At 34.3% G+C, this 15,377-nt stretch overlaps 1 protein-coding gene across 1 annotated transcript in view; it reads left to right on the top strand.

The window, feature by feature from the left end:
- Window positions 1-3,606, top strand: part of Smp_147790 (putative homothorax homeobox protein) — a gene marked incomplete at both ends in the record, with an annotated part of 51,865 nt that extends 48,259 nt beyond the window's left edge. Inside the window, 2 exons of the mRNA XM_018796357.1 lie at window positions 2,531-2,920; window positions 3,434-3,606. Of these exons, the coding sequence (XP_018650578.1) occupies window positions 2,531-2,920; window positions 3,434-3,606 (563 nt within the window). The remainder of the gene's footprint in view (window positions 1-2,530; window positions 2,921-3,433) is intronic.
- Window positions 3,607-15,377: the final 11,771 nt, after the last annotated feature.

Consider the following 15,377-nt stretch of genomic DNA (forward strand, 5'->3'; position numbering starts at 1 on the left):
CATGGTGGTCTAGCTTCAATTGACTCATGATTTCAATTATGAAAAATACTGAAATCTCCACAAAACACCTTCTGAAGCTAGAAGATCGTTGTAAATCAAGAAGTATAAAGGATTGTTGTTCATTTTCAATTGTTCTTTTCTACAAATCAAACGTAGAGATTTAAGAATTAGCAGTGAACATTTCAATATCCAAATGACTATAAGCTGAGTAACTGTTGGTTGATATTTTTAACTTTGCTTATAGAATACTGTAGTAAAAATAGAAATGTAAAGAATGTAAAAGCATGTATTGGGAAAGAAATCGGTTTTATGATTTAAAGTCAATGGTATTTTTCATATAGAGGTTCCGTCCTACTTCAAGTTAGGATCTCATCCGCTGCATGTACCAATAAGTTGATATTTAACTGAACGCAAAACCGGTATATATATGTAGTAGTATTATTAGCAGGAATTCCTAGCGACCATACTATGATAAAGAATGATGTCTCGTAATGCTCTAGGTGTATTACTTCTCCATTTATATGAATCAGCTTTTTCAAAAGACAAGTCACTTTATATTTTCATCTGGAAATGACATATTTAACTCATACAGACACACACACACGCGCACACGGATATATTAACATTTGTTGGCATGATACAGACAAAAAAAAGAAATCTACACTTCCCTTACATTGTACCTCTTTCATTTTTCAATCTGTTTAAAAGCAGTTGTGATACCACTACTACTACTACTACTATTATTATTATTATTATTATTATTATTATTAATACTACTAATACTATTTTGATAGTAATGATTCTAAATTTAATTGAAAAATCCATTTCTTTTTTAATATTAAAACTAATATAGACGGAATGAATATAATAAAAAAAAGTTTAATGATTAAACTATTATCATTAAATGAAAAAATAGATTTATAGGGGTATCTCTCATTTATGTTGGGGGGAGGGGCGTCTATATGCCATTGTATGCAAATTCGTATACATACACATACACACGCACATACACACATACATATACACATACACATACTCACATAATCGCAGATCAAATAAATGAATTATGATTTATATGACTAATAATGTAGGTTATTAATGCTTCTTATATCTCTTTATTCTGAGTAACAGAAGACAAGTCATAATAATAATAACAATAATAATAATAATAATGGTCATAGTAATAATAGTAATGGTAATAGTAATGGTATTACTAATGGTAATGATCATATGAATGGTGACTTTTGTAAATGGGTTAATATTTCTCTTTTTTTGTCTATTTATTTATTTATTTCTATTTGTCTTCTATCATTCATGACTCACTTCTCTTTAGTTTTTTTTATCATTTGACAATACATAAATCATTATCAGTAGTAAAGATAAGTAAACAAAAACAGGGGGGGAGAAATGAGAATTGATTAGTAAGTAGTGATAGAGATTTTAGAGGAAGCAAACAGTGGGAAGCAATAGAGAGAGAGAGGGGAAGGGAGACGGGGCAAGTGAGTAATTGATCGACGAGTAATTTCGTCTAATGTAGCTTTTGTGTTAGTAATTAAACATCGACAAAGTGTATCTACTTACTTACTTACGCCTGTTACCCCTCGTCGAGGAGCATAGGCCGCTCACCAGCATTCTCTATCCAACTCTGTCCTGAGCCTTCCTTTCCAGTTCATTCCAGTTAACATTCATCCTTTTCATATCTGCTTCTATTTCCCGGCGTAATGTGTTATTTGGCCTTCCTCTTTTCCTCTTCCCTTCCGGATTCCAGGTAAGGGATTGCCTTGTAATGCACATTGGTGATTTCCTTAATGTATGTCCGATCCACTTCCAACGTCTTTTCCTAATTTCCTCTTTAGTTGGAAGCTGGTTTATTCTCTCCCATAAAACGCTGTTGCTGATAGTATCCGGCCAATGGATGTTGAGTATTTTGCGTAGACAACTGTTTATAGATACTTATACCTTCCTGATGATGGTCGTAGTAGTTCTTCACATTTCAGCTCCGTAAAGTATATCTACAGTTTCAAAGTAGTTTCATTGTAACTGACGGTTAAGTAAGATATAGGAAATCGTTCAGAATTGGTCATAATGATCCAGATATATTTCATTCTTTGACTTCTCTTAGATCTTGAGATACGTAATTTTTTTTCTATTACCACTAATACTGTAATTATTTCTACTGTTTTTGGTATTTGTCTTTATAACTTCTTCTAGATTTCTTCATAGGATAGGGTTAGTTGAATCAATGCACATATGTGCCAAGTTCTTATATTGCTGATAACCAACTGACTAATTAACTTGATACGTCAGTACTCAAGTATAGGTTTTTTATTTTTCAAAACTGATGAATAGTCTACAATAAATGGGAGTATACATCAATCTATCAATCATCACTAAAAGATTATTCGAGATCTAGCGAAACGTATTTACTTTTACTAGAAACGTAAATCTTTTATTATTGGCTCGTAGAGTACTTTTTCTTCATTATTTTGTCATATCTTTAAGCTATTTTCTGTTTTTTTCTGGCCTTTAGGTTTTCACCCATCATCTCTTCGTCCTGAGGAGTTCTATGCAGCAGCTGCAGCCGCTGCAGTTGGAAATAATGCGTCAGCTGGTGATCTAGATGGTCATTTAAATTCTGGACGTTCAAATCTTCCTGGTGGGGGAGGATATATGTCAAATTATTTAGGCGGTGGTAGTCTACCAGACTCTGATTTCTCTAATCCAAATAACTATCAGCGTGGTGTTGGTGGTGGGTTATTCCCTAATCCTGGAAATGGTGTTGCAGGTGGAGGTGCTTATCCACCAATATTAGGTGGTCATCTTCCCTATGGTCCTTATTCCACTCCTTCACCAACTCCATCGTCGAACACTCCTAATCATATGTCTGGAAGACATTCTAATCAATTCCCTGGACAGTTTGGTTTGTTTCAAAATTCCCATAATAGTAACAACACTTCCGATAATAATAATAATTATAATTATACAACGAATGAATCGAAAATGCGGACAGCTGCAGATGTGGACAGTGTGCAAAAGGCAACTTTAGCTGTTGCTCAGTACGCAGCAGCACTTGCCTTACAACAGCAGCAACAACAGCAACAAAGTTTGAAACGTAATTATTCTGCAACTAATACTACTACTACGACTACTACTAACAGTAATCATAATCCTAATTTAAGTAATAATTCTACACTGTCTCTATCCACTGCAGGTTATAATTCACCTAATTATAGAGGAATGAGTAACGGTCATTCTATGTCATCTGGTCATCCGACACCATTATCTCCAACACATAATGATAATTTAATTTTTAATGGACCTAATAATGTGATGAATAACATTCCATCTGCACATTTACAACATTCAGTAAATAATCCTACTGCTGGTTCACCAACATCATCATCATCCTCACCATCATCATCATCATTCCCAGTGTTGAATAGACATACAAATTTTAATTTATCAAATTATAATCATCATACAAATCATGTAACTGGTCATCATCATCATTCACATCATCATCATAGTGGTGGTGGATTTTTACCTTCTGTTGGTGGACAAGACACAATACCCCAACCATCATTACAAGATATTCATGCAGGTTAACATTATATATATATATATATACATATATGTACTGCAAATTTGTACATTTACAAATCTATACGGAAAAGCAGACGGAAACAAATCTATTGATCAGGAAATAATTACGCACTATCTTTTAAACCCCGGTGGATTCATGTCCTCCCCCATCTTCCCTACAATAAAACACAGTGATAAACTTCTTTTTTCTAACTTGTTAACATATTCATTCTCATATATATATATACGTACTTACAAACCGAATGACACTCTTCACTCTTGTGAAATACCCAAATCAATAATGATAATAGTATCCAATAGACAACAATTTGGCAATATTTACTGTTGTACGGATACTACTGAAGTCAATTACTCTCAGTTTACTTTATTTCTTTATGCTTTAAAAGGTTAAGAAATGACATTGGTAACCAGTTGATGTTATTGTTCCCTTCATCTCTCTTATTTTTGTTTGTGTGTATATGTTAGGCAGCTTATTTTCTATCTGTTCTTAATTTATTTACCTGTTTCATTGTTTCTTCAATGAAAAACACTTTACATTACTAAAAATAGTAGTGATTTTTCATTTCTCAAAAGAATGTTTCTAGGAATGGGACAAAATGGAAACTCATTTACATCGTATATATTCCTTTATATAAGATAATATCCGATGCGTTTATCATTATCACCACCAACACCACCACCACCACCAGAAGAGTAATAACGTCCGATCATACCCCTATCACTATTCCTGACCTAGTCACTTATTGATTGATTATTTGGATTTTTCATTATACTACTAATCTATTTAACTTACCTACCTAACTACATAACTATTTACCATCTATCTGTTTGTTTATTCAACTCACTATCTTGTCATTGGCACAATCAATGTTGCGTAATTTCCTTCATATTTTTTTTATTTGCTTGTATTTTTTTTCTGTCTTGTTTTGTTGTTTATTCCTCTCAGTAATCCTTTTTTACAATAATGACCACAATACTAGTGATACTAATAGTAACAGTAATAGTAAAGGCACTACTAATAATGTCGATATCCATTCTATTACAACAATTTTAATAGTATTTGTAATATTCAAATCGTCATTTGTTATGTAATATATGAACCAGAGAGTGTTAACTTCAATGAATTAAACGAAGAAATGAGAATCTATAAAGCTAATCATCAGCTTTGTAGCCTACCATTGAATCATCCATTGATTGCCTCACCACATTCACCAGCATCATCCCAACCCCTTTTGTTGACTTTTTTAAAAAACACAACTGCTGTATATGTACAGCGTATGTATATGCAAAAATAGTGAGAATCATTATCATTATGAATATATTCCCTCCTAATTGTTTGTGTAATATTTACGATACATTAATAAGTATGAATCTTTCCCTACTCTCTTTCACTTTCTTTCAGTCTCCATTATTTATATTCATACACCTGTAAACTAATACTGTCCACCCACCCACCCACACACACACACGAAACAATAACTTTTCTGGTGAAATACCAAATGATCTCTATTATACATAAGATTATTATTTAAGTTTCCAGTGAGTTCAAATATTCTCCTTAGAGAACAGTTGTGTATTTTACATTATTAACAAAATATTTAATGGATATACCTATACATGAATACTTGTTGAGTTATTGTTGGTAAACTCTTCCTTACTATGATGATCGATTGAAGATAAAATTGGCAAAAACTAATGTAATTACAAAAAATCACTGGGATTCCCATCTGTTTCTCATTTAACATCTCTAAACTCCTTCCCTCCCTCCCTAACCCCCCCTTCTTTCTTTTAAATTTTCTGTACACAGAATTAATGTACTCAAGTGCACAAAAAACACAATACTTTTTAATGTTACTACTAGTAATAATATTGTTACTGGTACTACTACTACTATTGTGAATAATAATTAAGGGTATAAGAAAAGGAATGTTTATTGATCGGATTTTTTTTTAAATTCTTTGGTCGAATGATCGGAGTTTATTGTTGCCATATATACATATTATTTTTATGTTTTTCTCTCTTAAATTACAAAAAAATTATGTAAAATTATCAGACATGTTACTATGAATATTATCACTATTGTTACTGTTACTACGACTAATGATACTATAAACATATGAGCACACACACGTACATACATACATACATACTGCATACATGCATACATACATACATACATACATATGTGAACAACGAAAAAATGTTTCTTTTCCATCCAAAAAATAAACTTGTGTAATAGATAATAACTTTTTTTGTTTGTATTTCAATATTCTTTTTTTGGTTGTTTTAAATGTCTTAGAAAAGATGACAAAAATAAACTCAAAACTGAAATTAAGTTTCTATCTAACATATATATATATCGTGAAATGTAACAACAACAACAACTACTACTACTACTTTTAATTATAAGCAAAGATGGATGGTGGCTAGTAGTGGAATCCAGTTTGATGCGAGCTACTTCGTTCTATATGGAACTTGTCAGATGGATGTAGCTGCATCTCAGAGTTGATGTTCACTCTGGGATTTGAACACAGTATCGTTCGCTTCAAATACCATCGTGTTATTCACTCAGCTATTGAGTCTTGATAGCCACTTGCTTGTGCAATGGGATGAAGTTTAAAATTTATGTTTCAATTATGAATAGAATGTATTAGGTAATTCTGAAATTCAAGGTTCGGGGTAAGATAAAAAATGAAGAAATCTGTGTCATTTTAATCGATTCTCAGTCAGCTACAACGTAGGACTAGGCACATATATGCATCGGTTCAAGTTGCCATACCTCGTTAGCACAACAAGATGAACACCGGATTCGCAGTAGTTAATTTAGTGGTGTAATACATAAAAGAAAGGTTGTGTATAAGAATAAAGTATAGGAAAGAAGACAGATATGGAGCAGTTTTAATCTTAAGGTTTAAGGGAAGATAAAGAGTGTATACACCTACGCCATTGTGATCGATTCTGAGCCATGTCACCTAGAGACTCCAACCATTGGTTACGATAGTCGCGCGGAGGCCAACCAAATAGTCAGCATCTACCAACATGTCTTAGACTAGAAGTTAGTGTCTTCAAGCTCTGATGCCCCGTTTTGGTTTGGCCGCCCCAAACATCGATTCTCAACTATGTCACCAATTGTGTTAATCAATGATAGTTATTACCTTGTAGTACCAAAATCAGGTAATCAGTGTCTACCAACATAGTTCACTTTATGTGATGAATTTCAGCTACATGTTGATTTGATTGCACTGAATTTTCTTTCAAATGAATCCTACTTTTAAAACACCCGTAATAAAAAACTTATAAACTATGGATGTTATCTATTTCCATAAACTGTGCTTCACTTCGATTAGGTAATATAGAGTGAACTTTTGTGCAGTAAACTCGCTCTTTGGTTTGTAGATGAAAGTCTCGGCTACTCCACAAATGTCAAGGGTTACTAAAAACTAAACAGGATTTTAAAATCTGTATCAGGTTATCTTCAGACACCAACCCAATGGTGCTGAAGAGACTTTTAAAGAAAAATGAAGTGATCAACGACCTCAACTACTTCATACTGCATCATTAGTCTACGCGATTATTTAGACTGGTCCTGGAGGAACATTTTGCAACTGAGAGCGTAATAAATCCGAGTTTATTTATTTATTTGAACACATAAATATTGGTACAAAGGGGCACCAGATATATATGCGTCGCACAAATCTCATTTGATTTGTGTGAGGGCTTTGATACTACGCAGGTGCCCAAACCGAAGCAGGTAGTTTACTTAGACGGCCACAACCCGAGCCTTTGACCTAAAGGTCTGATCCACAAGGTAGTGGAGCATCGTAAGGAGATGCAGTACCATGGTAGCTGGTGACCAACGATTGGTTCATACGCCATTTGCTCCCTCAGGATATTGAAGCCCATGTGCACCATTGGTTTGGAATCAGGGTTTTCCAACTCCCCTAGATGAACTTTCCGTGTCCACCAACCCAGTTAAAGCGCTGAACATTCGCTTTTCGTCCTCTCAATTTCGTAAACAACAGTAATGCCACTGTGAGAAGGCAGTGAGTAGGGCTTCCCTGGCAGAGGCTATATATATACGCGTGGCCATGTGAGAGCATTTCAAGAGGGAGAGCGAACTCGCTTCACTTTCGGCCATACCAGGGCATTTGGGGGCAATAAGTCCGAGTAAAAGTCACTGAAAAGAGCTCGTTCTAATGAGATTTCACCATTAGGCTTTATACAACCATTAGTGTTCACATAAAAAGCTCTTAATAGCTTAACATAGATTTCTTGTAAATCCTTCAATAATGGATACAAGACTAAATAGATCATTAATATTTTATGCTAAGTAAGATTCGATATATTTTTTCATATATACAGAATCATGATACATTTGTCATGATCTAGTGATAAGATCTCACTTTATGATTTCATGATCTCAATCTTTTCTAGTGGTTTTTTAGCATCGACCTAGTTTAAACCTCATCTAAATAAGGAGTCAGTTTATACAGAACTATATTCATTCAAAAGTAATATTAATTTATTTATCAGTTAAATGAATTCAAGTACCATAGTTCAATAACTTCATAATGAAAAATCAACTTACAAATGAAGATTCCCAATCATGAGTGTTTTCATCTGTCAACTTGTAGATCAACTTATCCTTTTTTTTGGGGGGGGGATCTAATTTCTTTCTCCTTATCACCTGTTTTACAAAACATTTTAATTATTAATGTTTGTATGATAGCCCAAAATAAGTGATAAACTTTACGCGCTTCACCAATACCCATCTTCTGGATATGTATATGTATTTGTCTTACACGTACACAAATAAGTAGACAATTCAATCATTATTAAAATTAGACTTATATCCATTAAGTGTTTTGACCTGACAAAAAAGTAACAGTCAGTAAGTCTTAACCTTTATTTAAACGAAAAACAAAAGCTGAATTCATTATACATATGATATTCGTATAGTTTATCCCTAAAAAAAGTTATAATGTTCACTTCATTTTAGCTATTTCAGTTTACTACTACTACTACTACTCTATTTCCCTCCCTCTCCCCCCTCTCTCTTTAGGATTTAAAAGCTAATTTGAATTAATGTTAAAAAGTCATTTTTTTCCATTATTCCATTTTTAGACAAAACTGGCATTTAATGAACAAGTATATACATTAATGTTATATACGTAGAATATATGAAAAGAATGATATTCCATTTCATTTACCCTTTTATTATATCTAATCATTATATTCCCGTTTCGTACACATGCACACACACCCACCCACCCACTCTCGTTTTGTAGCTTGTCTATATTTTTATTCCAAAATAGATAGATTTTGTCTATCCTCGTCATCATAATGCATGTGTGTGTGTGTGTGTGTGTGGGTAGGGTGGTGGTGATGGTGGTGTTCAGAGTGTTCTTCTCTATGGGAATTATAATTAGTAATCATAAAATTTAACTAGAGAAACCCATTAATATCATTTATACAACTGATATATATATATAAATATTCCTTTTTTGAGTGAATAATATTCACTGTAATAGATATAAACATGAGTGCACAATCGTCTGAATGGGGGGTGGGGTGGGTGGGAGATTGGATGAAGGAAAATAAACAAGTAAAAGTGGGAGAGTGAGAGAGGGGGATGGTAAGGAGAAAAATACGTAGAAAAAAACATAATTTCCTTTTTTTTTTTTAAAAAAATTTGGATAGATACGTATGAACACCTGGATATAAATAAAAATTAATAATACGAATACCTATATCATTAATGAACTGCTTTTATTCACGTTGTGCAGTATAAAAATAGGTATACATACCACTTGTCGTATTCACACACACACACACAAACAAACAAACGAACACACATTTTCGTCTGTTTACGTAAACTTGTAAAATCTAGAGTTTTTAAGCAAAGATTGATAGTGGCTAGCTTGGAATCGAGGACGCCCGTTTCGTCCTATTTGGAACTCGTCAGCTGGATTCCACTGTTAGCCACCATCCATCTTTGCTTATAGTGCTTGTGAATTAAGACTATATCGAGACAATACGCATAGTATGCACATATGGCCAATAAGAGACTGACCAGTTGTAGTCCTAAACATCAACGGGAAGATTTAAACAAACAATACTGAGTGAATACAGCGTTTCTATTATATTAGAGTGATGAAGAAACTAATGAATAACTCTATATGTTTCCGTGATCTAGTTGAATATTTCAATAGTTTGCAATCATGTATCTTTTTGAGTTAACCTGAATTAAAAGTAGATCGAGTAATGTTTCTGTCAATTCGTCTTCTTTCTTTTGTTTGTCAACCTATCAGGTGATAGAATGATTTTTATCTCTCTGATCCAAGGCCATTTAGTTATAATTCGTACTCATACATTACTAGTCTCAAGGTTGAACTAGATAGTCTATCATATCAAGGCTTTAAACTAGATTGTGACAAATTCTCTCCTGTATATCTATGTGGGAGACGGATAATTGAAGTAGATTATTTATACAATTATTCCCGTTAATAAATTTGATTACAACGATAACAACACATGTAAGCATAAAATGGATTCACTGGATGGTTTTCCAGGTTTTCCATGGTGGTCTAGCTTCAACTGACTCACACTTTCAACTATGAAAATACTAAATCTACACAAAACCCCTTCTGATAATTAAAATGGATTTATTTTATTTCGTGGTACCTTGTCAGCTGTGGATTGTGTATAAGGATAAAATGAGGGAAGTTAATTTTTAACTGTAAACATAAAAATTATCACAAAACTACATGTTGGAAACAGAGGTTACCAGGATAAAGTAAGAGTGGCAACAGTATCTTTCTTGTACTCTTGCTCTTCTTGGTCTATTCAATTAACAATTTGGTTTCATCTGTACCCATTGGGCTGTAACTTATGCATCTAAGATAAAACTTATTGTTTACCTGACGCTGTTATAATGCCCTTGTAATGAAGTGACAGTTTAATGGTTCAAGGAGAAGACTTTCTTGTATTAAGTCGTAGATGTTAACTATATTTTATCTACTTTAGTTTAGACAACCGATCAGTATAGTTAGCTTTTCCATAGGAAAAAGAACGCCTTAAAACTGAGTAAATAAACAAGAGTAACTCATGAGACAAATGAATAAGTAGGTAAGGAGGTTAGAGGAGGGGTATTTAACCAAGGTAGCACATCTATTGATGAAGCTGTGGACCTTCATTAAATGAAGCGATTGGGACATGAGTTAAATATCTCCAGTCACTGACCATCTCTATGGGGAATTTTTGACGAGTACGAATAGTTTGTAAGAAAATTAGATACGACCAAACCAAGGCGTTACTAGCTGCTGGACTGAGTGTTTGATTGAATACAACGCCGAGCTTTAATAGGAATGTAAATTTACAAGTTATCAGTTAAATAGTATTAGTTAAAACAAACTACCTTGCCTAGAAAATTGATCATTTAAACGTGTAAATTGCTTACAATGGAGTTCAGTCAGATCGGATATCAGATAGGTATTCATCACATCATGAATTGAATAAAATTGGAAATGTTATCCATTTTGATGTTAATTGTTTTTAATGATTCGAAGGTTAAGAACCTCATTTGGAGACTCGGGTGCTCGTAGATTCAATTTATGAAGGATTCATCTGCTTGTACTACTGAAGGGTCGCCAAAACGAACGAAACAGTTGTCCAGTACTATAAACAAAGATAAATGGTGGCTAACAGTGGAATCCAGGACGCGCGTTTTTCCTGTTTGAAACTCGCCAGCCGGATGTACCTGTATCCAAGAGTCGACGTTCACTTCGGGACTCAGAGTACTTTCCAGTTTTTCACTGATCTTTTAGTTGAAGTCACTCCAAGATAAAAAAAAGTTATTTTGATTACTGTTGTTGGACAGAGAAGAATATCTCCTGAGAAAGAAAAAAACAATGATAGGATATGTAAATGTCATTGACACAATCAAAAAAATCACTAAGGAAAGTTCATCCATTGATCTATCCCATCCATCGACAGGTAGGAACATAAACACACACATATATTTACACAGAACACTCATATTTTCAAATTTAAAAATAGAAAGAGGAATTTAGTTTAAAGATTTATTTAGTTCACCTGTCTATATACTGTGTTCTTTCTTTATGTATTATTGAATGTTTATATTGCAGTGGAAATATTATTATTATTATTATCAGAAGGGGGTTTTGTGGAGATCTTAGTAATTTTATATAGTTGAGATCATGAGTCAATTGAAGATAGACCACCATGGAAAACCTGGAAGTACTGGACGGCCGTTTCGTCTGATAGGTCCTGGGTTCGAATCTCGCTCGCGAGGCGGGATCGTGGATGCACACTGCTGAGGAGTCCCACAGTAGGACGAAACGGCCGTCTAGTGCTTCCAGAATTTCCATGGTAGTCTAGCTTCAATTGACTCATGATCTCAACTATATATTATTATTATTACTATTATTATTATTATGGTTAACTTCTAGTCCCAGTTTCTCTTGATCTTTTTACTCTCTAGTAAAAATGACCTGTTTGAATGATAAAAGGATGAATTGATTTTAAGTGTGCATTCATGTTTTTTTATATGCGTACGTTTGTGTATTTGTGTGCACGTTTACATCCGAAATTACTATGGAACAGAATGAAAATAGAACCGTGTAATAATTTTCTAGATTCAATAAAGCTTCTTTGTCACACATTCATATGCAATTGTGTGAATTTCAGATGTATAGTTGAAATCATGAGTCAATTGGAGCTAGACCACCATGGAAGACCTGGAAGAATATTTTGAAAGGCAATAAGAATGTAGCTTGAATGATTTATTAACAGTCAAACAGTTAGAGGTAACCTTGTAGAGCTACGGTCTAGTTCGGTATTAGTACTACTCTAATAATAGATCTCACCCCAAAATTGTAGATTTGTCATGGTGTGACTACCTAATTTATATGATCTTACATGGAAGTTACATCATTGTCTACACTGACTCGTCGTATCATGACAATCAGCAGTATGATGTTTGGCAGTTAGGAAGAACACGGTTGCTCAAAATCGTGGATTGGTTGAAGTTAGACATTAACACCGTTGGATGCCGGCTCAATCGTCTATCGGTTAAGTGCTCTAGCGCGAGACTGGTAGGATGAAACGGCCGTCCAGTGCTTCCAGGTTTTCTATGGTTGTCTAGCTTCAATTGACTCATGATTTCAACTATGAGAACACATTTTGTCTGGGGATAGAGTAATATATTTAATATGGAAAGGTATGGGTTACACAAGAATGCCCACTCCTACATGGTTGAACCATGCCATCCGATTATTGAATGTTTCCGCGTTCACCATTTTTGACGGATGAAATGGCCGTCCAGTGCTCTCAGGTTTTCCATGACAGTCTAGCTTCAATTGACTCATGATTTTTAACTATGAAAAGAACTTTGTAATAAATTTAAATATGAATTAATAAATATACAGTAATAAATAATCCCCCCCCACAAAAAAATCCTTTTTATGGGAAAAAAGTAAATGACTTTATATTAAATATACTTTTACATCTCTCATTCTCTATCTATCTTTGTATGTAGTCTACTTTCCGTCATTAATCTATTTACCTATCCATCTATCCACCCATTCATTCATTCATTCATCCATCCATCCATCCATCCATCCAACCATCCATTAATTCATCTAATCATATTCACGATAAAAGCATCATTATTCATTTTTCCCTTCATAATAAGTAAACTTTGTATATTACTCTGGGATTATTTATATTTATATATAAATATATCCACAAAATATTGGGGGGGGAATAGGATACATACATGATATATTTGTATACATTAGCATAGATTACTACAAAAGTCTATCAATTTATGACATATTTTGGCGGCAAATTGTAACTCGATTAGTCGCTCCCATTGGTATATTGTCTTAGTAATGACACAAATCAATCATGGAATCATTTTATTTACTGTATGATTAAAGTTAAGTATATTTGATAATGAATAATTTATTTATAATTCCTAATATCTTTTGTGTACAATTTTGGGTCAGATCCACGATCCAACCTCGCGAGATTCCAACCCAGGATCTATCAGTTTCGCGCGCAAGCACAGTGACCAGTAGAGTTCAACCAGATCTGTTGTGAGATATCAACCCACTGAAGACATTGGTGGATGTGTCGTTCAATTTCGTTGATTGGTTGAAGTTAGACAGTAACATAGTTGGTTGCCGGCCGGCTCAATGGTCTAGTGGTCAAGCGCTCACGCGTTAAAATGATAGGTCCTGGGTTAGAATCTCGTGAGGTGGGATCGTGGATGCGCACTGTTGAGGAGTCCCATAATAGGACGAAACGGTCGTCCAGTGCTTCGAGGTTTTTTCATGGTGGTCTAGCTTCAATTAATTCATTATCTCAACTGTTAAAATTAATATTGTTTTGTCGATCTTCTAGAAGAATCTAATGAAATATAAGGGACGAAACCAGTACTTCTCAGTGACAAAGAACAATCGTTTAACACCTACATTATTGAAGATATAATTATCTGTATGTTTCCCAGAAAAAATTCCTCCAATTTCATTTATTTAAAATTTTTTTATCATTAATAAAAATGTCTTTTGGGTGGGAAATACTACATAACTAAGGTTTCTTACTAGTTAGCACATGTCAACAAGATGTACCCGCAATATTCAGGAAACTGGTGCTGGCCGTGAGAAAAGAACCCTTACAACCCAATTTAACAGTCAGAGACGTTACTGCTATGGTCTTTAGATCTCTGCTGACTGAGCACTGAATATTAAGTAAATTTTTTATTGTGTTCAATGTCAACCTGGCTACGTGATTCTGAAATAGAATGGATTGAAGCGAGGCATTCACAATAGAAGCGAATATTATTTAGCTATTAACCGTCTTTAACCCACCATTCAACAATCAAGAAGATAAAAAGATTCATAGTTTATTTTGACTCCTTCTGGATAGTATTCTCAGAATCTACAAGATGTAGAAGTTCGGTTTCTAGCTAATTCATAAGTATCACATTGGTTTATTCTGATGATCTTGATCGTGATTGGCTGTTTTTGTAGGTTTCATCGTCTTCATTTGCATTTGGATTTTTGTTGATGGCTTTTGTTGGTTGATTTGTGACCTTGTAATTGACTGACCTCTTCCGTATAGCTTCATAAATTAGATCTATGTCGATGTGTCTGTTGCTTATTAATTGATCTGAATGCCACACTTCTAGAAATTCTCTGGGAGTCTTAGAGTTTTCCTGATCCGAATTGGTTGTCTGCATTCACCGATGTCAGCGATAGCATATCTTGTCGTTTTACTTGTTCGGCTGGTGTTGATTGCTGCCTTCTTGTTCCTCCTTTCTTCAATTTTATCCAGTGTACCGACAGTGATCCATTCCTTGTGATGGTGCTTCTTTTGGCCCAGAACCTCCTGACATGTTGAGACGAGTGCCTCCTTGATACCTTTCCAGTTGCTCTCCACGGTAGTTCCTTCTCCATTGAGTAGATCATGAAAGGCCTGGAACCTGCTGCTGAGGGCTATGTTGAATTTGTTGAGTTTGGCCGTATTAAACTTTTGAGATGTTGACTGCGCCGTTGTCCAGTGCTTCTTAAGTTTTAGTTTCATCTTGACGACCAGCAAATGATGATCGGATGCTATATCAGCTCCTCTCCCGGTTCTCACATCCTCCATCATCCTCCTGAACTTTTTTTATTGATGCAGATTTGGTCGATTTGATTCTGTGTAGTGTGATCCGGTGAAATCCAAGAGGCTTTGTGTATGGTTTTTGT

Source organism: Schistosoma mansoni, chromosome 2 (assembly GCF_000237925.1).
Source record: "Schistosoma mansoni strain Puerto Rico chromosome 2, complete genome".
Lineage (NCBI taxonomy): Eukaryota > Metazoa > Platyhelminthes > Trematoda > Strigeidida > Schistosomatidae > Schistosoma > Schistosoma mansoni.